The sequence below is a fragment of the Paramacrobiotus metropolitanus genome, unplaced genomic scaffold (genome assembly GCF_019649055.1).
Source record: "Paramacrobiotus metropolitanus isolate TYO unplaced genomic scaffold, Prichtersi_v1.0 Parri_scaffold0000059, whole genome shotgun sequence".
NCBI classification, from domain to species: domain Eukaryota; kingdom Metazoa; phylum Tardigrada; class Eutardigrada; order Parachela; family Macrobiotidae; genus Paramacrobiotus; species Paramacrobiotus metropolitanus.
Window position 1 is genome coordinate 91,518 of NW_026570279.1, and position 21,581 is coordinate 113,098.

General features: G+C 41.6%; 1 protein-coding gene and 1 long non-coding RNA gene across 5 annotated transcripts; both read left to right on the top strand.

Moving 5' to 3' along the window:
* The first annotated feature begins 3,841 nt into the window (after positions 1 to 3,841).
* LOC129593051 (gonadotropin-releasing hormone receptor-like) lies at positions 3,842 to 12,484 on the top strand. 3 transcript variants are annotated; one of them, XM_055489232.1, is made up of 8 exons: positions 3,842 to 4,061; positions 4,127 to 4,392; positions 5,513 to 5,646; positions 7,007 to 7,166; positions 9,721 to 9,985; positions 11,372 to 11,560; positions 11,772 to 11,852; positions 12,076 to 12,484. In XM_055489232.1, the coding sequence occupies exons 2-8, from the start codon at positions 4,159 to 4,161 to the stop codon at positions 12,141 to 12,143; spliced, it is 1,131 nt and encodes a 376-aa protein (XP_055345207.1). In that variant the 5' UTR covers positions 3,842 to 4,061; positions 4,127 to 4,158; the 3' UTR covers positions 12,144 to 12,484. The 3 variants fall into 3 exon arrangements, with proteins under 3 accessions (XP_055345207.1, XP_055345208.1, XP_055345209.1); XM_055489233.1 differs by having other exon boundaries at positions 3,842 to 4,392; positions 9,772 to 9,985; XM_055489234.1 differs by lacking the exon at positions 11,772 to 11,852 and having other exon boundaries at positions 3,842 to 4,392.
* Positions 12,485 to 16,842: 4,358 nt separating this feature from the next.
* LOC129593053 (uncharacterized) lies at positions 16,843 to 21,111 on the top strand. 2 transcript variants are annotated; one of them, XR_008691043.1, is made up of 4 exons: positions 16,843 to 16,862; positions 18,136 to 18,343; positions 20,528 to 20,671; positions 20,739 to 21,111. It is a non-coding gene; the product is annotated as an uncharacterized LOC129593053 (long non-coding RNA). The 2 variants fall into 2 exon arrangements; XR_008691042.1 differs by lacking the exon at positions 16,843 to 16,862 and having other exon boundaries at positions 17,853 to 18,343.
* Positions 21,112 to 21,581: the final 470 nt, after the last annotated feature.

Genomic DNA, 21,581 nt, shown 5'->3' on the forward strand with positions numbered 1-21,581 from the left:
TAACCGGTGGAACATGGGCGATTCACGAACCTTTCCCGTACACCATTATTGTATAGAAGTGCACGTGTTTCACTTAATACGGTAATCATTCATTTATAAAAATTCATTTACAGCAATTTACTTATGAATAGCATCTCCATTCTTCCGGTAGCATCTCCACTGAGAATAAATTTTTTCCGTAACTTCGCAGCCAGGTGCCACCGTAGTACCTAGCCAGCTGCCGTTCCTGACTTCCAGTCACTCCCGAACATAATTATGTCAAACGTGGGCTCGATTCTAGCTTGCGGAACTGCAAGAACTTGCCCTTTTCTTATGAAGAACCGAACACATAATGCTCACAAGCATTAAAAAGTATAAAATTTTCCAAATATACCAAAAAATTTTCCAATAGCCTGGTAAGATATCTTCATCAGATTATGCTGAATAAGTTGGCTACTGCAGGGAAAATATTAATAAGAATAATAAAATGATAATAACGATGGATCGCTTGGCAATGAATACCTTTTGTTGAAACACAAGGTCTTCCATTGTTTAAGCGAACTTGCAGTGTAGAAATTGTACACAGCTAATTTTTATGTATAACACCACTGATTAGTGGTTAAAATTAAAAGTTTCGTGAATCGTTCCTACGGGTTAGTGAATCGCCCGGTGAATTACAATAGCAACGGATCTAACGTTGCACAACCCGGATCCAGCAATGGATCCGGGTTAGTGAATCGCCCATGATAACGGTGCGACGTTTCCTGTCATTTTCATGCAGTGTTTCCGCCCGAGCAACCTAAATGACAGAATTAATAAACTGCTCAAAACAGAGCCCTCAAACAGGACAGTGTAACGTACTCCCGCGTACGGCGTTCCCTACGGCACGACTGAGCGTAAGCGTTGCAAACCATGGTACTGCACCGAAGTGCAGCAGGTAACCCTGCCGAAATTTGCAACGTTAACGGCAGTAACCGTATAAATGGGAATCTGCTTACTACGCCGGCAAATAGTATTTGCCGGCGCAGTTAGCAGATTCCCCTTATACGGTTACTTATATTAAGCAGATACCCATCTATACGGATATATATACGTATAATGTCTGCCCACTTCATCCCGATTGGTTCAATAGAGGTTCACCTGGTTTACTGGGTTCAAGCAAAGGGCAGGGGATAAAAGGTGGCAGTGGCACCTGCCACTGGCAACTGCCACCGGCAGTGGCACTTGCCACTACGCGTTCTGGAAAGCAATAAAACGTGGTAACTTTTAAAAATTCAGAATCAGCTTGAGACAATTTTCCCATCCAACGATAAGTTCTAGGGAGAGCATTTTCGTGTTTTGGCAGATGGACTCTGTAGAACTTGTCTATGGACGCACACCCCAGCTGAGTCTTGTATCCGCGCCTTCCAATGCAGTAGTAAATGAGTGCTGCAACGCTGTTTAGCAGACGAAGCTGTCACAGATTACAATCCAAGTGCGGTAATGTGAAGTACTGTAAAAGCGTTCCATTCCTGCATTCAACTAATAGCTGGCGATCTCCAGAAATCGCTTGATTTTGAATAACACAATGCCATGACACATACCGACTATTCTGTCACTCATGATAAGCGTGGCGTATAACAAGCGTGTTGGACGAAGGTCCAGTATGTGTCATAAAAACAACGAAAATTCAAAATTCGTTGTGTATCGTTCAGGTTTTCGTTTCAGTTGTGAGTATTCGTACTGCAAAAAACTAGTGTGGCAAAAGACTTTAAAGCTGGGGGGGCCTACAGGCCCGCGGCCGTAGGGCTGAGTCTGACTCTGACTATTTAAAGCCAGAGACAGACTATCAAAATTCGGGTCTTGCTCATTTTTTATCGTTGTGTTAGAGTCTTCTTAATTTTAGATTTCTTAGTTTCTTGGATTTCTTGGGCTTTTTAAAAATGAACAAATCACCCTAAGAATTCTAAGGAACGCAAAAAGCGCAAGAATATTTTAAAAAAATAAGTCTTAAAAGGCTAAAAAAATGTTTTGTCTGTACAAGTCACACTGCAATGCCACGGGGGACGCAATGCAAGCCGAATTGCAGGCGCCTTTGTCCACTGACGGATGTGGCGAATGTGACGGTGGCCGCATTCATGTGCCAAACACCGGATTAAAGTCCTCAAAGGCTTCAATTGCGCCCAACAAACTTGTAAGACAACGAAAAGGTAAAAAACCTGCACTTGATTCTGGCAAACAAATAGCGCTTCTGGTTGTAATTTTTTTTGTATCTGTGCTGTAGATACTACAGATGTAAATCCGTGTGCAGTATTTTTTATTCTGTTTGTTTTCGTGTTCATCTTTTTTGGACAAACCGTGAGCGAACAATCGGTACGCATTCGGTTCGGTATCAGTCGTACTTAGTCGCGCTAAGAATGTTTTTTTATAATCAGGGTTCATCGTACTTGAGGCGGTCCATGCATATGCACGCCTTCAAGAGTTTAAGGTTTTTTGAGTTGTTAATAACGAGAAACGTGGTGCCTTCCTGCAGTATTTTGATTCTGAATTTTTAAAAGTTGCCACGTTTTATCGCTTGCCAGAACGCGTAGTGGCAAGTGCAGGTGCCACTGCCACCATTTATCCCCGGCCCAAGCAAAGTGGGGTGAGCGCAGGAAGAGATGTGCGGTGCATGAAATATTTTGGTTCTTCGGTGATTCACTGGTGGTTTAGTGGTGGTTCACCGTGGTTCTCTTGGTTTACTGGGTTCAACCAAAGTGGGGTAAGCGCAGGAAGAGATGTGCGGTACATAAAATATTTTGGTTCATCAGTGGTTAACTTGTGGTTTACTGGTGGTTCAATTGGTTTACTGGGTTCAACCAAAGTGGGGTGAGCGCAGGAAGAGATGTGCGGTACACGAAATATTTTGGTTCATCGGTGGTTCACTGGTGGTTCAATGGAGGTTCACCGGTGGTTCAGTTGGTTTACTTGGTTTATACAAAGAGGTTTTAGACATCGGAGAGGCGCGCGGCGTTTCGATTGTGTTAGACCATTGGTTTGACGTGCTCTGGTGCTTCTGGTGCAGCGAGTTGGGTTCGGGCCACTGTCACGTGAGTGGTTAAAGGGGAGCTTGCCGTCTTTGCTTGGTTTACTTTGTTTAAACCAAGTAAACCAGTCATGGACTAAGTACTGGTTTAAACACATTGAACCCTTAATGTCCTAACTTAGACATTCTAGTGAATATGTAATTAAGACATATGTAATATATTTCAGTTGCATTTCCTTGTAAGTTAAGACGGAGAAAATTGTAACATTTCACCGCTAAATACTTTGCGGCCATCTTTCAAGATCTGGTTTAAAAAACTGGTTTAGCAAAAGAACATCGAATTGCCGTTCTCTGGTGTATGCCTAGCGCAAAGGTGCAAGTAACCTGAAACAGGTATCTTCTGCGGGCGACCAGTTGACATGGCCTGCATTAGCCAGTTTTAATGTTTATACGGAAAACTGGCTACACAAATGAAGCTGAATTCTGCCAAATAAATTGAAGAAAAAAACCTTTTTCATTGCGGTATTCTGAGGCGCAGAATTCAACTGTCGACCAAAGTGATTGGTTTATTACGCCTCGGGTTTTGCTTCCATGCCGTTCGTAAAATAAACTTGTCAAATTGAAATATTTTAGTTGATTGCGATGGGTGGGCTGTGCAGTGCGTGGGATGGATGATGCCAGCCAGTTGGTCTATACAACAGGATACACTGATGGAGAGGAACGACTGCTTCAAACAAACTGTCACATCCCACAACAGTTCCCATATGTCGATCTGCAGCAAACACGCAACTCCAAGTGAACGCTGCAATCCAAGCAGCCGGCACAGCACACTTAATTTTCCTTCTGCTATTAGGTAGCATGCACATCATTCCTTGCTTGTGTATTCTTAGCCTCAAGATTTCTTTCAGACGGTCAGACCACAGCAAACTTAGTTAATTTTCATGTCTGCCATTTTTATGGCGTTTGCAGTGCATAGCGTAGGCTGATGTATTCCGGCCTGAGAGGAATCGTAATACGGATATTCACTTATTCAGTGGTATAACCTCCACAATACACTCCTATGAACCGACATCGCCAAGTTAGTCCGCTCTGGGCAGGTTTTCACTACTCCTTCGAGAGAATCTGGTACACCTTTTTTCGCAGTTCGGTTGCCACATCGGTAATTGTCATAGGATATGGACCCTACAGAAGAAGACGCCGCCTTTTATGCTCGTTTGAACTGCACAACAAACAGCTCGGCGGATGTGCTGATGTTTGTGAATCAGAGTGATCCCGGCTACCTGGCCCAGAGATATAACTACATCAGCATTCTGCTCATCTTGGCCGGTTTCGGTGTGGTGCTTAATGCCAGCATGATTGCGCTCCTACTGAAGGGTGCCTTGTATCGTCATTCGACCCTGAGCATACTGGTAGGTAGACTTCATCAGCATTCCTGGGAACTTTCGAGAAAAAGAACAGCATGGGTAATTTACGAAAAAATCAGGATGTGTACCGCTTTCCAGGTTTGGTTTTTTCACTGCCATTCCTGTTAATACTGGCCTTATTCTGAACTGCCAACAGGCGCGTATGGTCGTTTCAAGATAATAATAACGCAAACGAGCTTTTTTCTTTCTGCATGTATGTGCTCCTGCGGAAACATGTTTCTAGAATGTGACTGAAATTTAGCTGAAAACTGTATGCTGAAAATTTAAAAAGCAAGAAAACCGATTTTTTCAAAAATCAAAAAAATGCGGTTTTGATTTGGAAAAATTTTCCAGAACTGTCTCATTTTCCTTTTCGATTTTCGTTACGAGAAGTAGCAATAAAGCAAAAGAAAGCAAAGAAAGAATTTTTTAATGCGTTGTTCGGAAACATACTGATACGGAATCAGTCTATCTGCCTTAGTGATGCACAGCAATACACGCAGCGTTAATCGAACGTGATGTGAGGCGAGTGTTAACGAGCGTACATTAAGCCCTTTAACCACGGTGTAATCGTGCGTATCAGCGTATACAATAATTATACAGATACGTAAGCGCGTGCATTTGCCGTATCGGCTATGAGGAGAGGACGCGGTAGAACATAATATGTAACATCTGCACATGAGCACTTCGATGTCACATGAACATAATGACATTGATAATTTAGAAATGAGGCGGCGTCTCGGTAATCGTCGACATGTCACGGGATACAGTTAATGGGCTTTCTTGAATGCAGGGAATGAGTTTTGTTGTAATTATCAGTTAGGTATTTGCATCATGCGTAAATGTTTCAGTTAATGACATCGTTGTATTGCATAACAATGCAGGTTTTAATACAAGTATCATCAAGAAGTATGTTCAAGATATCTGTGGTTTCTTCAAATGGTTCATTTTAAATCTAGGTCATACTAGTGTTTAGGTTTAACAGTATCGTCTACCATTCGCCCCGCTTCTGTATTGGGGTCTTTGCTCGAAAAATTAAGTGTACTAGCTCGCTAACCGACTAACGATATTAAATATTATTTGTACTGCTTTGCAGTGGCGTAATTTTGTTTGTTTTTTTTTGCAGTCAATGCAGCTGTTTGCGGCTAATCTGTTGGTGTCGGTGTTTTGTCTGCTGGCTGACGGGATTTGGAACATCACCATGCAGTGGTTCGGCGGGGATTTTCTTTGCAGAATCATCAAGTTTTGCCAGATGTTCAGGTGCGTTCTTCAACTACATATCTCACCAGTACACTGCACGTTTCCGCAGACCGCACCCTCATCGAGCAACTTAGCTGTGTGTTGATCTGGACTTCCGTATCGTGCCGCACGATACGGAATTCAAAATCAACAGATAGTTTGTGCAATGCAGCTGGCAGGACCCGGACGTAATGATCCGGCGCGCGACGAGCGGAGTAATTGACTGTGTGCACGCACGCCGATGGTCCGCTACAGCTCAGCTGGAAAACACGCGGGCCTTTTGACGGCACGGCGAGAATCTGCTATTTGAACTTCTACACACGGCATAATTAGGGTCGGCTGGGACTTTGCATGCCACTGTACACGCTGGTCTACGCTGCAAGCGTTGACAAAGCTAATCGGCCAGATAAATTCTTCGCATGAGACCCCAGCGCTAAATGCCCGCATTCATTATTACAGCCAGCTTCTAATTTCAGTTAGTGGTACCGACGAAATCGAGATCACATCCCAGCGGAAAACGCGTCTCTTAATTTGGAAATCACAAAAACAATTTAAAACATTTCAGAAAAAATTAGGGATAAAAAATACACCAACGATAGCTGGTGTGTCCAGTTCAAAATACGCTTCTACTGCAGCTGATATTTGAAAAGCCAACAATGCTTCACGACGTGAAGTGTTGTTGTCTTTTCCATATTTTACCGTACAGTGGAACCTCCCGACCCTGAACACTCTCGGTACGGGGTTTCTTGTTCAAGGTTCGGGGGTGTTCAGGGTTCAGAAGTGCTGCCCCTGGGGGCACCGACGCCCCTGGGGGGCGCATAAAATTCCAGACGGAGTAATATGCATTATATAAGTGCGTACAATAATAAACAAAAGGATATATACCGTTCTTACATATATTTCCCGGCGGAAGTTAATAGTTAAGTTGATTTTACGTTATTCTTATGCTATTTTTTTCCGTCGTTATGTCTAATATTCAAATTCATTTACTGAAACTAAGGCTACTAATCGGTAAAGTATGAACTAAACGTTATTCTCGGCTATATAATTGGCTTGCGATGAAATCCGTGATCACATTCAACACTTCCCGGATGCTTTCGCTGCTTCGCACACAACGCAAAGCAGCTCTCTGTTCACGGTTGGAGGTCCATTTTACTAAGTAAACGTGTCACGGTACGCAGCCAAGTGTTCAAGGTTCAGGATTCAGAGGTGTTCAGGGTTCAGAGGTCCCCCCAATGTTATAGCTTACGAGAGCTGCGCGTACGAAAAATATTGTTCAAGGTTCGGGGTTGTTCAGGGTTCAGAGGTGTTCAAGATGGGAGGTTCCACTGTATATCATCTGCTACAGTACACTGATTTACGTATAATAACGATGTTTCAGTTTATACGCCACCAACCTAATCCTCACCGGGATGAGCATTGAGACCTGCATTACTGTGACCTTTCCGCTGAGTAAATCCAGTAAGGTGGAGAGTCAGTCGCGGGTAAAAGTCATCAGCGGATTCGCCTGGATCGTCTCGTCGGTGTGCAGCGTACCGCAGGTAGATTAATTAGCGGTTGCGGAATCATCTGTACAGCCGTTGTCGCTGGTGAATTAGCAATCAAGGGGGTCAAATTTAAGCGCGCTACTCTTCATCAGTCTGACGCTAGACTGACGTGTCGGATTGTTGAAGACATGGTCATCGTAGAAAAATATTCGCATCTTCTAAGTGGATCAAAATTTGTAGCGATTAAAAATGATGTGAAAATGGTCGATTTTTATTAGAGCCTAGCCCAGTTGCATTATCTTTATTTTTTTTGTTATTTTTTCGTGAAAAAACACACCCGCCTTGAAACATTTCCCGGAAAGGTATCCTACATTGCAGTCGTACATAATCTACGTGGCTTGCCAGGGCCGCGTCACCGGCTGTTAATTCAGAGAAATTGTGAATTTTGCGGGAAGACAGAGGAACATCCCAATTTGCAAAAAAATTTTAATTTCATATTTCATCTGTCATGGCCAAGAGACGTGGCCAGAACAAAAATTAAAGCGAAGTCTGTTTTGAACTGTGCTATAGCCAATGGGCAATTCACCGCATCATAGCTTTATAAGGGATTACGTTATCGAACGATCTGTACGAAACCATGTTAACTTCGGTCGTTTGAATTTTATTCTGTGCTGTCTGCTTACAATAATTATTCACCATTTCTGGAGACGGTAGAGTTTACAATTAAGTATTTCTCTAAGTAGAAATGAATCGGGCGTATTTGCTTCTTACAGACAACAGAGTACTTCCCGTTGAGTTCACAATTTTCCAATCTTTACAACATCAAAGTAACAAGCGCGTACCGATGTACAGCCCTTCTACACCAAGTTCTATGCAGTAACAAAAATTTCTCCTCTACGACCGTTGAAATAAAAAATTTTATGTAATTTTTTATGATTGATTTTGATAATCAGCAACTTTCTAAATTATTTTGCTATGCAAAAAGCTAGCCTAGCGCACTGATCGCGTAAAACTGTTTTGTTAACCCGTCCTCGAAACCTTGTCGGTCACTAAAAATATTTTGAAAAAGTTCACGCAAAAACCCTGACTGGGGATTTTACGAGAGTTGCCGATATAAGCGGTCCGATTTATCCCCTACCCCATGCCCTTAATTTGCCCCTGTCTCTCTACCGACGTAGCAAAAGATTCGGATTTTGATATTGCCAGATGCATAACAACAAGTTATACCAGAAAAGTGCAAACAGCGACAGAAGACGACAAAAAAGAATGTTTGATAATTTGTTTTCAGAAGTGTCCCATCTTGGCGGCGCAGGGCTGTATGTACTTATCTCGGCAGAACAAGTTTAATCCTGAGCATTTTCAAATGCGCTTCACAGGCGGCTGAATTGTAAAATACTTATGTGTGTACTGTCACTTACAGTTTTACACATACGACTCGGTACGAGTATAAAGTAGTATACCGCCGTAAGTGAGCAACACAGATAAAATTTTGGAATAAGTGAATTGCCATGGCCGGTTACAGGCTGTTAATTAACTTTATTACGCATGATGCACTGCATTGCCCGCAGCCCGCCACAGGTTACAATACAGTGTAGAATTATCAACATTTAAATTTTATTCTGGGCACGCCCGTTGACGATGGCAGATGAAATCATTTTTATGCTTAGTCTAACGTTCCTCTGTCTTTCTAGACAATACGAAAATTTATTTTTTCTGAACTCATAGCCGGCGAGGGGGCCATGGTTAAATCCAGAGGTACATATGGTTTGTTCTTACTTATATTACTTTTACGTTATTTATTAGTTATTCCTATGTGTCGTACGTTTCTTACGGTCTACATATGTAGCGGCTATGTTTTCTGATATTATGCATATAACATTTTTTGCTTCGTGTTCTTATATTGCTTTTATATGTACGAGTATTTCGTATTTCGTATTTCGTATTTTATATGTACGAGTATTTCGTATTTCTCGAGTTATTCAGCCAAATATCAAAGAAACAAGAAGAGTATAATTTGCAATAAGAAAACCTAAGAACAACATCAGTTTGACAAAAAAAACAGAAAAAGATACGAAAAGCATAAAAAGCAAAATTCGAGAAAGCAGTGGTAGGGACCGATAGATAAAAATTAATAGCATTACATACCGTTATGAAACAACATGCGTATATCCTTAGTAGTACCAAACCTTAAGGTTTAAACCTTAAACTTAAAATTTAACCCTAAGGCTTAGTCATATTATGATACACTGTAAAGTGTAAGAGGACCGAATGCACAAGGCGTCCGGCGACACAAGGAGCGTTTAGGTAACATGAGGCATAAGATAAACAATCGAGCATAAGATAACAGTTGCCTTATAAGGCACCTCTTGTCATATGGTGGATTGTTTTTTGCATTCTTATGTTGTATAAAAATATAAGAAACAGACGGAGACTGCAAAAGGTCACAACGCCTTTTGCTGGGCTTGGGTCGAGTCAACGTGACATGGGTCACCACTCTTACATACACTCGTTAAATAAATTTTCAAAAGCGGCAACTTGGATGACGCCTAAATGTGTCGAATAAAACCCACACTCGGGTAATAATTATGTTATTGTATTTCTTGGTTAGAATTCCGTGGGAAAGAATGACAAGAATGTCCTTCATCCGGCGTTTTTGCAGGCGGTGATTTTTCATACGGAGCGCGCGCCTATTTGCGTCAAATTCTATCAGTGCGTTACGCACGGCTTCTACTCGAGAGCCGATCAAGAGCTAGCCTACGCCTTAGCTACTCTCATCGTCATGTGCTTGGTTCCATTATGCATTATTATTGTCTGCTATTTGGTCATTTCCGTGGCTATTACCAAAGAATCAAGGATTGCGGCCGGGAGTCCTGGTAGGTCAATTTTAACTGAAGAAACAGATCCACACTATTTTCCGGTTACGATTCCGGGATGCTTGAATTACTGTCCTCAAGGTCCATTAGATTTCGGTTACTGTCAACTGAGAAATGCTGGTTACTGTCCTGCTTAGAAACTAGCACGTACTTTGTGGGCATTGCTGTTATTAATGCAAGATACATAATCCAGTTGATTTCAACCGAGACAAATATTAATTCAACTTCAGTGATATAATATTATCTATTAATTATTAATATTACTAATATAATGTCGGCTTATTATGTTTATCTAAACGGAAGCGGAAAAGGTTCGCCAGTTTCGTGATCCACACACAGACACCGGTCGGTCCCTGAGTACTGCGCATCTTCACAGTTTTCACCCGATCAGAATTAAAAAAATAATTCTTTCTGTGCACCTCCTTTTACCGTCGCTAATTACATAGACGCCTCTGTTCGGACCCTCTTTGTTACAGACACCCTATCTTACAATAACAATAATAATATACAATATTATTCTGGAAATTACTAAAGCCACCCTTTTCGCACCCTGTTTTTTATAGCCACACTTTTCTGCTATTAATTAAATAAAGACACCCCATTGTGCTTCTTCATAGACACCCATTTAATTCGTCATTTTTAAGATTTCTGATTTATTTAGGACAACGCGTGATCTTCGTGATATTTCTAAGAATTTTGATTCTGCACCAATTCACACGTTTGCGTGGTCCTTGCGTGCTTTGCAGAGAGTGCGAGCAGTCTTGACTGGCCGAGCAGGCACAGTGCTTCCGGTATCTGGCTTACTCTTTCCTTGGTTTCCTCAGCTGGCTGTGTGTTATTGAAGGTTTTTTCGGCGCATTCCAGATGTAATTCGTCTTCCAGCGATGCAGTGAACGCGTATCAAGGTGCTGATTTCTATAGTCAAGCGACCATGGCAATAAGCCGAATTTAACGTGTTAAGTTCTCGTACAAATTTGCACTTACTTAAGGGTGGCTATGAAACACGGGGGTGCTGGGGGTGGCTAGAGTGTCACCCTAATATTATTATCCTATATAAATTATGTGAGCTTGATATCATCCACAGATTCCAACGTCAGTTTCGTTACTGTGACAGATATTTGCGCAAATGCTGCTGCTACTGCTGAAAAGGGTCAGTCGAATCTGATAGACAGCCGCATTAGAACTGTGCCGATAATTGTGTGTTGAAATTCCGGTAAAAATCAGTAAAGATTTAGGCAACCCTACGGGGTAATTAGAAAGAACTATATTGGAGTTAGTTTTTTAAAATATCGGTTAATTATATAAGGCACAACGAATGCATTTCTGTCAGTTTTTACTGAAATTCTTTGGCAAAGTGGAAAATTTTAGTTAATTTTTCGTCTCTAGATTTTGCCGTTAATTCGAGAATGTGCCCCTGTCATCCAGAAGAAACCAGCACGTCCCTGTCTAGTGAGCAAAATAGCGCGGTGCTGCGTCCGAGCAGTACGAGAAAGGGTAAACGGCTGTACCAGAAAACCCGGAAGATATCATTGTGGATGACTTTCATTACGGCTGCCAGCTTCGTTATCTGCTGGAGTAAGTTTGGGTAGTAGGTATCTCAATCGGAGAGCATTAATAGTACTTGGCGCTGCAAAATATTACAAACTACACTTCACCTACGACGTAATGATCAGATCAAACTTCTTATTTGGTTGACTTTAACACATACCGTCTTCCCCGAAGTATTCCTTACAAGCAGTTCTCCTGGTAACATTAGCATACTTAACCGTGTTCTCGTGCACTGTAGTCCCGTACTATGTGGGAATGTTGGGGTATTTGTTCCAGTGGAGCATTTCCACTCAAACAATGACCATTATTTTTTGTCTCGGTAAGCGCTGCTCTCATGCAAATGAGAAAACTTACACATAAACGAAGTACGATTGCTGAAAAAACTTAAAAGCATGCAATAAGATAAAGTGAATTAAATCGAATTTGATATAAGCCAGGAAAAACAGGTTAACGAGATACCATTGGTTTTTTATGAATTTTCTTACCCTTGGATACTCTAGTAAAACCAGCAAATGAACTACGAAAAGGAAAATAAATTGCAGGAATGAGTTTTTCGGTGGTCAATCCGATTATTTTTGGTGGATTCCTGCTGACCCGTCACTCCACCTAGAGCAACCAACAATGGCACTGTCCAGTTAGACGACCTTTGTTTTTCTCCTCCATTTTCTAGCGTAGCACGCACCGCTTTTTGCATTAATATTTTGTTGATTTATCTTGTCATGATCTGAGTGTTAAGCGCCAATTTTACTAGATAACTTTCATTGTTTTTGGTAGCAAAATGACTGCGGCAGGAATATTTGGTGTTCGAACCGTTTGGTCAAGAATGACTTTTGTGATATTGCGGATTTTGTGCTGTTAGTATGCTTTTTGTACGGAATTGGTGCTATTGGGTTAGCCTGTTTAAATGAATTTATTGTCCTCTGCACCTAAAAAATCTGGAGGGCGAATGAAATAAAACTGACTTACCATCTCGTTTACCGCAAGCTTTCACCAGTTGACCGCTAATGCAGATTATTGCAGAGGTCATGCCCGCATCAACAACAACTGTGTGGATGTATCGACATTCTAGAGATGCGGCTGAAGAAGCCACAAAACCACTCGCGTTTGGATTAACGGCCGAGTGGTGTTCGACAGTTGAAGTAGGTAATTCAAAATTTAAGCTATACAAGCGTATTTATAAAGCAAGTATGATCCGCCATACAAATTTTAGTGTTAGTGTATACCTTAGCATATCTGGGATGGCAGCGCAACTGCTCTCCTGAAAAGCGCAACTGCTCTCCTGAAAATGGCTTCCATGTGAAAGCAAATCATCAGATTCTCGTCTGAACTTCAACAAAATTCGTAGGGTTGTCCAGGTGGACGTGTGGTGGGAATGGGAACAGGAAGTGATGTGATTGGTGTTAGAAATACTGGTTGCAGTTTATGTTTGTAGATATACCTACTTTAAGCCAATCGTAGCCTATGAAAACACGTTCCTAGCACAACATTGTTCCTTTAGTTCTTCTCAAATAACACATTCATTTCTAAAATGTGATATTCCAAAGGTCACGCGTAACGTCCCGCCGAACCGCACTTGTACAACAAAGAAGTCTGCTTTGACGCATGTAGTATACTTGTTAAGTAGTATATGTCAGTAAGTACCGTTACGAGTGAATTACACCAGGAGTCCGAAATCAAAACTGCACGCAACGAAACCTAATGGGTTCCGCAGTTATTTTCATTAACAGGCTCGTCTTCCAGTTCCTCGAAGTCGGAAGAAAAATTCAAGGACAAGGAGTAGTCGTCCTGATGAGCTGCAGATGGCTCACCGTTTATCGGCACTTCTTCCTCACCGTGTTCTGCACTTCCCGTTGTTTCCTTTGCTGTAGAGACCATTGGCTCGGCATGCTTTTTTACAGCATTCAGTTTCCGTTCGCGCTGTATGTGCAACTTTACTTTAGCCAGATCGACTGTCAAGCCGCTTTCCTGGCTTTTTAAGAATATTTCCCATGAGCAGTATATTCTCTCCAGTCCGACGGCATTCGGCAACAACTGCTGATAAAGTTCGCTACTCGGCACTGCACCTCGGCACTGCACCTTTCGCAAAGCAGTGTATGTTCTGGCCGGAAGCGGTCCGCTGTACTGCACCCGTCGCCAAGCACTGCCGGCTGTTCTCGGAAGCACTCGGCGGTACTGCTCCTCTTGGTGGAAACGTTCTCGCTTAAATACACTACGAGAACCAAAAAGGCCAACCGTATACGTTGGCAGTAACGTGACATCTATTCAGTAGAGGTCTGGCGTTTTTTGCGGAACGCAACCTTACAGCAGGAGTATTTCCACAAATTTTACAAGGGATGAAAGATTCATATTGCGCGGCGACCGGCAGTGGCGGCTGGGGTTTGTCTGAACAATATTACCTTAGTTTCCTTAACATGGTTACCTTTAGTTATCTTCGGAACCGCTTTCACTGATTGATTACTTGCTTATTTATAGCTTTTTGTAATCTGGATATTGCGCCCGACCTAACGAACACACTCTTTATTTTAAAACAGTTTGAGTAGCATAGAAAGTAAAATCAAGGATTCTGGAGAAAGTAAACTGGACCTAAAGAAGGCTTATACAGATCTTTAGTCATAAAAATCACGTGATCTTTTTGAAAAACACCGCCTGATGAGATATTACTGAGTAAAAGTATAGTTTCCGTTTCCGGTGGTAGCTTGCATACTGGTAAAATTCTCCCGGGAAAGCAAAAACACCTCAAAACGACAGCTAAATATATGATCACACCCCGAAAACCAGCAATGCGAGGGTTGAAAGAGACGAATTAGTAATAACAGTGGTGTTGTCTCTTTAGCGGAACATATTGAGTGTTTTGTGTCTGTTGCTTGATGTGAAGTGCCGGCAACTCGTACCCGACGTTGTTTAGTTGTATTCCATAACAATACAGATACGCCCCGACAGTGGTGAGAATCGGGAAAGCGAAGCCAGTCAAAATCAGAGTTCGCGCATGACTTCGAACCACTTCAACATGGTGGGGAAAGGTTGCCCAAAAACTCGCATAACCCATACAGGTTGGAGATACACCTATGGCACAAATAGTACACGTTTAAATTTTTCGGGCATGTGTTTTAAGTTGTATCCACAGTATCTACAGTATCCTCCGCGGATCCTTCATGTATCCCCCAAATTGTGCACTTTGTTTTAGCTGCTGCTGTATTCCACCGTATCTCTGCAGTATCCTTATGTGCATCCCGAATGTAAGACTTGGTGTTATCCGGGGCAGGGGGTAAAACGTGGCAGTGGCACCTGCCAATGGCACTGCCAAAGGCATGGCAATCGATAAAACCTGGAGTATCTGGCAGCTGGCACGCGATATAACGTGGCAGATGCCACATAAAATGTGGCACCACGTATAAGCGGGCTCGGTGTGTTTCGTGAATTGTGTATACTTAAAACTCTTATCAGAACACAGTCAATTTTCCTGAAAAGTGCTACCTTCATGTGCCGTGCACTAAATGCGTAAGTGTGCAGACGGTATTTCATAACATTTCAAAAGGTCAACTTTGCATCTTGCTATTTGCACGAAGTACCGTAACAAAAGAACGAAAAGCCGCGTTAAAAATACAACCTCGATACACCCTTTAGGCACAATGCTGGAATAAAAGCATTTTATCGTGGCACTTTATACCGATAATTACCTAAGTGCGGTAGAGTATTAAATACAGTCATTGCCGCTCTACAATAGTTCCGACTGAACAGTCAGAATTACTGTAGGCGGCAATGGTACAGTACCAGCATGATACACGATGCGTCAGGCTGTAATCTGGGTTCTACCCTCTGTAGAACCCCCTAAGTCATAAAAAACGGTGTTACAATTATAACTGCAAGATATTTACCGGTGCCGGTGTGACAATAGTAGCAAAACTCAGGTTGTGTTATGGCTTTGAACTTCGAAGTACGCAACGCAACCTGCCACGGAGGCTTTTGTATGATGTTTGGCATCCGGTAGCAAAACTCTCAGACTAAAAATATACGTACGATCTCAGAAAGAAACCAACTTGCGCTGCTCATATCAAAACGCTATTCTTATGTTGCACGTGTTATATTCTTCATACGTCTAAATGTTTACATATTTTTAGTGTGTTCCCAAGTTTAGACTTTAAATACTATGTACATATAAACAGCATGAATGCTTGTAGTACAAAAGTATTTGTATAATAATAGGTATAAGTCACGGGCGGTGGTTAAACCACAGCATCTCCTTAAATGTTATGCAGCGCTCAGCGCTGCGACAAACTCATTACCACCTTAGCTAACTTAAAATAATACCTACAGCACACAGTTACGCTGATAATTTATTAATCTAGTCCTCGTTTTGAACTTGACGCTTGTAATGTGCAAGTACTGAATATGCAAGCATATCTGTACGAAATTTGTTGGTAATACATGTATGACCTTTTTAAATTAACGTGTAAACCATCAAAATTTTATATTTAAGCATAATAAAAGTACACAATGTATAGTACAGAGTAGTGTTTTCAGACTTATTAGAAGCTTTAAAGAAAAATCTGCCAAATGTCAATAATAATTAAAGCAAAAAGTGGTGGAACAACAAATTAAACTACACAACTTACCCAAACCGGCATCATAGTCGCAAATACCGTGAACGCAGATACAGGCTAGTTCGAGTTTATTTTGACGTCGCGCGTCACTATGATACTGTAATTCCTAGCCAATTTAATAGAGTCCACATTTCATGAACGTGACAGCAGCGGCAGGTGCCGGTATTGTTAGCCACTCTAAAACTAGCGCCAGAAATTAGAATCACAATGCTCATTTTAGCATACGCACACCGCACAGCAGGATATACCGTATTTTGCGTACCTCTCGGGTTCATCTGCTTGTGTCACACGCTTATTTTCGCCGCTCTATGCAACGGGCAAAATAATCAATTAGCAAAACAAGAAGATAAGGTTAGCTGTTTGTGGAGTTACACTGTAAATGTAAAAGCGCGCTTGTACTTGGCACCGGTTTTTTGTAACAACAGTGAAGTTCACGTGCAAGTATGCATGCAAGATACCGAGCAGATGGGACTAGCCGGAATTGTAGTGAACTAGATAAAAAATTAAAACATGACACACTGTTTACATTTGTTAGTGTTTGCCACCTTACTGGCATTTGCCCGTAGTCTGTAGTCGAAACACTCGCAAAAACGCGGCTTCACTCAACAGTCTTTTTCCTTGCAGACATGTTCTCGTAATGTTGACAAACGATTATAGCACTGGAGTTTCCTTCCCGGTCCGAAACTGTTTGTGTATAATACTGATGGCCTGCCGTAGAGTGTTACTGGGTATGTTTAATTAGCATTTATACTGCTCAATTTTTTTAAATTTTTCACTTAAGGATTGCAAAAGTATGAGCACTAGCACCATTACCATTAATTGCTGTTTTAACATTACGAGTATTGTTTCTATTTTTAAGCATGCAGTATTAGTATCGCAGTAAGTTTGTTGTTATCAAACAGCAGAAACGACTGGCCTAATCACAGAAAAAATCGATCTATATTAGGCGAAATACAGTAAGCAACGTAATGCATACAGTGCAAAAATATTATTATCGCTATACTGTATCCTCAGTACATAATTTAATTGCATTATGTGCAAAAAATTACTAATGCAGTTTTGGGGATAATCATTGCCACTTTCTAGTACAACGTGAGCGTTATACAGCATGAACTCATTTCCGAATTATTACTGCAGTTTACAGGAGAGTGGCAGTGGTATAAAATTAAATTTGGGATTAGGATGGGATTAGTCTTCGCGACCCGCTCGCCATTTCGACGATGAAAATTCGTCGACCATCGCTTTGTCGAACAGATACGGCGTCGAGCTGGTGTTTAGCTAAACCGTCCTAGTTTTCTTAAATTTTCTTATACACATACGAGTATTTCTATGTTTCCGTCTCTTTTTTTTTATCCTTTCTTATATTTCCTTTCTTATGTTTTATGATATTTTCTCGTTTTCATATTAGTCGCGTTTTCATATGCTCTTGGGACGGTCGACGTAGTGCGGTCGACGTTGTGTCGGTCGACAAAGTGTTAGTCGACGAATCGATGAAATGTCGGTGGGCCATTTGTGTGCGCGCATAATTTTACATATTATGGTGCGCTAAACTGCTGAAGTACGGCTCCTTAAAAAGTGCTAAAATAGCTTAAAAACCAGTAAAACTGTTTTGAACTTTTATATTAACAATTTTCGAAACAAACGTGTCAGTTTGCTCCGGGCTGGACGAAGCTTTGACTACTTCGTGACTTGGTGTTAGTTACGATGCAAACTGACAGTGAGACTTGTCGATCAGCTGCATTTAATTAATCGATTAAAACTTCATGATGAACCGCGAGGCATATTCCAGCCGTGTGCTTGCTAGATCCGGAAGTGTCTCAATTGCATTTAAATGCCCTTTCTTAACCTTTGTATTGCATTAGTGGTACGTTGAGCAGACAGCAAATTGCATGACCTTTTGAAATCATATATGCCGGAGCTTGTTTACGAACTTTGTGCATGTGCCAGCATGGCCAATACTTGCTAACTTTTTGAAGGAAAAATTGAATATTTACTGTTAAGGGTTTCAAGAATATACGGTAACAAAAGATCTCCGATCCGCTTATGCATGGTGCCACATTTTATGTGGCATCTGCCGCATTTTATCGCCTGCCAGTTGCCAAAGCCTCCAGGCTTTATCGCTTGCCATGCCATTGGCAGTGCCACTGGCAGGGGCCACTGCCACGTTTTACCCCCTGCCGTTATCCGGTCCGGATACTCGACGGATAAAGTAAGGATACGTTAAGATACGTTGGGATAATGCAGTTACTGATGCCCCTTAAACCCGCATTCAGCAGGACACATGAAGGAAAGGATACTGTGGGATACGGTGGGATACTGGCTACATCACTTACCAGGGAACATTTTCGTCCTCCAAATTCAAAAAATTCTCGTGTTTTGTAAAATGATAGTGTACTATTGTTGTATGCTTAAAAAAATATTTTTATCTGCCATCGGCCAGACAGCAATTAAAAGTTTGCATGCTATCACATACTGTGTAATGCATTGCAGTATAGGTAAGTTATTCGTAATTGCTACGTTAACTTTTTCCTGCAGCACAGTGGACTTTTGCAGCTGTCGAGTAATGATGTAAAAGAAGCCCACGTGCGTCGGCAGGCGCAACTGCTGCCTGAGTACACTTTTTCGAAAATTTGTTATGAAGCACATAACTGTTTATTAGACGAAAGAGTTTTGTTGCACGACTTATTGTTTACAACACAAATCGATGATAAATTTTTGAAAATGAGTACTCAGGCAGCAATGGCGCGAGCCAACGCACGTGGGGTACTTTTACATCATTACTCGACAGCTGCAAAAGTTTGCGGTGCTGCAGTAAAAAGTTAACACAATAATAAAATTACGAGTAATACTTGTTCTGCATTGCATTACACAGTATGTGAGAGCATGCAAACTTTTAACTGTTGTCTGGCCACGCCCCTTGACGATGGCAGATGAAATATTTTTTTAAGCATACTACAATAGTACACTATCATTTTAAAATACATGAGAATTTTTTGAATTTGGAGGACGAAAATGTTCCCTGGTTAGTGGGTATTCTGCACGTGTTGCAAATATTGTTGATGTGGTCATTCTTTTCAATTAGCGTATCCCGCAGTATCTCCACGATATCCTTTGCGTATTCTCAGTGCATCCCGTAATTAGGTTTTCTTAGTGTTCATAGCTTTTCTTAGATTCCTTATTAGGTTTTTTAAGAGGTTCATGTGGGATACATTTGAACTGCAGAGATACGGCAGCAATCGAACAGATGTGAGAAAATTGTAAGGATACCGTGGGAAACGACGGGATACCGTCGGTACAAGCAAAAAAACATGTCTCAAAAATTATACGTGTACGAAGTCATCCATATCTATGGTGATACACCGTTATCGTAAAGGAAGACATCATAGATCACGTAAAACTGGTGGATCATAGCCCACCAGTTTTAGGTTCTAGTCAAACAATGGAATTGTAATATTTGATGAGGAGTAGGTACATAATAATTGTTGCGACTGAAAACTGATCAGGTGAAAACTGAAAACATTATACCGCGTTTTTATGCCAATGTAGTTCAGACTTGTGCATGCGGGCACTGCAGTGCACATGTGCACCTAATATTTCGGAGTCAATGATTGCATGGGCTCTAATGCCGGAGTTAATTTTGCGTTTGTTATACCGCGTTGCGAAGTGGTTATGACTGTCAGACAGAGAGTTGCATTTAGAGGATTAATTTCTCTACGTTCTGGTATGTACGTAATGAGTCAAGTCTAATCTTATGAACGTTTTAAAATGCGTTTGAAGGAAATAGTCTTGTTTTGCTCTACGGCATCGTACTGCCAAACGAGGGTGGTGGCAGTATAACAGGAGATTTGGAATTTGGATCGTTTCGGTGAAGCTCTCCTTGAAACGCTTGCCTCAGCTTTTCTTGGACACTTTTAATAACAATTTGTAGAGAAATGAATTTTCCACATTTTGATACGAAGTGAGCAGGTAAATTGTCTGAGAAAACGCAGCAGGAGCTCAAAAGGCTTGTACCACTACATACGCCTATGTAAAATCTGACTCGGAAATATCACCCGCGCAAGTGTCGTACACGGAATTTGCCAGGCCCGTCTGCACAAGACTAAAGCTCATTTGGAAGGTACCAACAGATGATTTCATCAGAAACGTGGTGATGTTCGTAATTACTGTGAAAGCAGTAAGGAAATTTTACGATGTGCCAGTAAAAGAAGTGTCAAGTTTAAGGACGGCTGCGTTGGTGTAATTTGAAGTAATACTGTGAAATTCCGATATTCTTTTGTGGATGCGATATCCGGCTGACTCGAGCAATGAACTCAAATCTCTGGAAAGAAAGCTCTTTCTCTGCAGCACCCAGCACTTGCCTATTAATGAGTCGTTCTTGTTTTTTCGAGTTTAGGTGTCACTGAATGTTACATTAACAGCCACGTAATCTGCGATAAGGATTAAAACACCCGACGCCCGGAGAGTCCCACTGGTCAGAAATTAGATCCTTGTGGGCACAGCATCCACATCCTTACCTTGATGAAACATCAACAATACTGTAATTTTCATAGCTTTCCCTTTTATTAAACATACACTACATACAACAGCTATGTTTTATTATTCAGGTTGAGGTTCTCCTGTGGGTACCCTCGAGCCAGCATTCTGAACGTGATTGAATATCCACTATGGTTCATTACACCATTTTCTTTTAAATGAAATTTACTTGCGTCTAGCTCAGCGCTAAAGATATCATTGGGCTTTTTTTCCAGAGTAAAGAGTTTATCTGCCGCCTCAAAGAGCGTCGCGTCCGCGGGTTGGGCACACCGACAACTCGCTGACGGTCATCTTGCTGACCGACAACTTGATGACGACTATTTGCTGACCGACAAAATGTTGACCCGACAGTTTGTTGAAACAACAAATCGCTGAACGACATTTTGCTGAACGAAAGTTTGCTGACACCGACAATTTGCTGACGACATTTTGTTGACTGACAGAATGTTTACCCGACAACTTGCTTACTTACTAAATTGTTGACCGACATTTAGTTTTAGCAAGATGTCGGTCAGCCAGTTTGTAAAACAGCGAACTGTCGGTCAGCGATTTGTCGGTCAGCAAGCTGTGGTAGTCAGCAACAAGTTGGTCATCAAACTGTCGGTCAGCGAAATGAAGGTCATAGAGTTGTCGTGCTACCCGCGGGTTGCTCTAATCAACGATCACCAGCCGCAAGTATGCATGCGCTACAGATACGTATAAGAGTTCGGTACGATTACTTTTGACATAACACCGAACCGTTTCTGTGTGATCTCGCACTGAGCAGCAGCATTCCGAAATATTTAAGTAACCTATTCAACCGCTTAGACTGCTAGGTTTCGACCTCAGACAGACTGTTAGAAAGCTGCCCGGCACATAGTAACAAACTCAGGTGATCTGGCAATCACCTGAGTTGGTTGCTGTGAAAAAGAAAA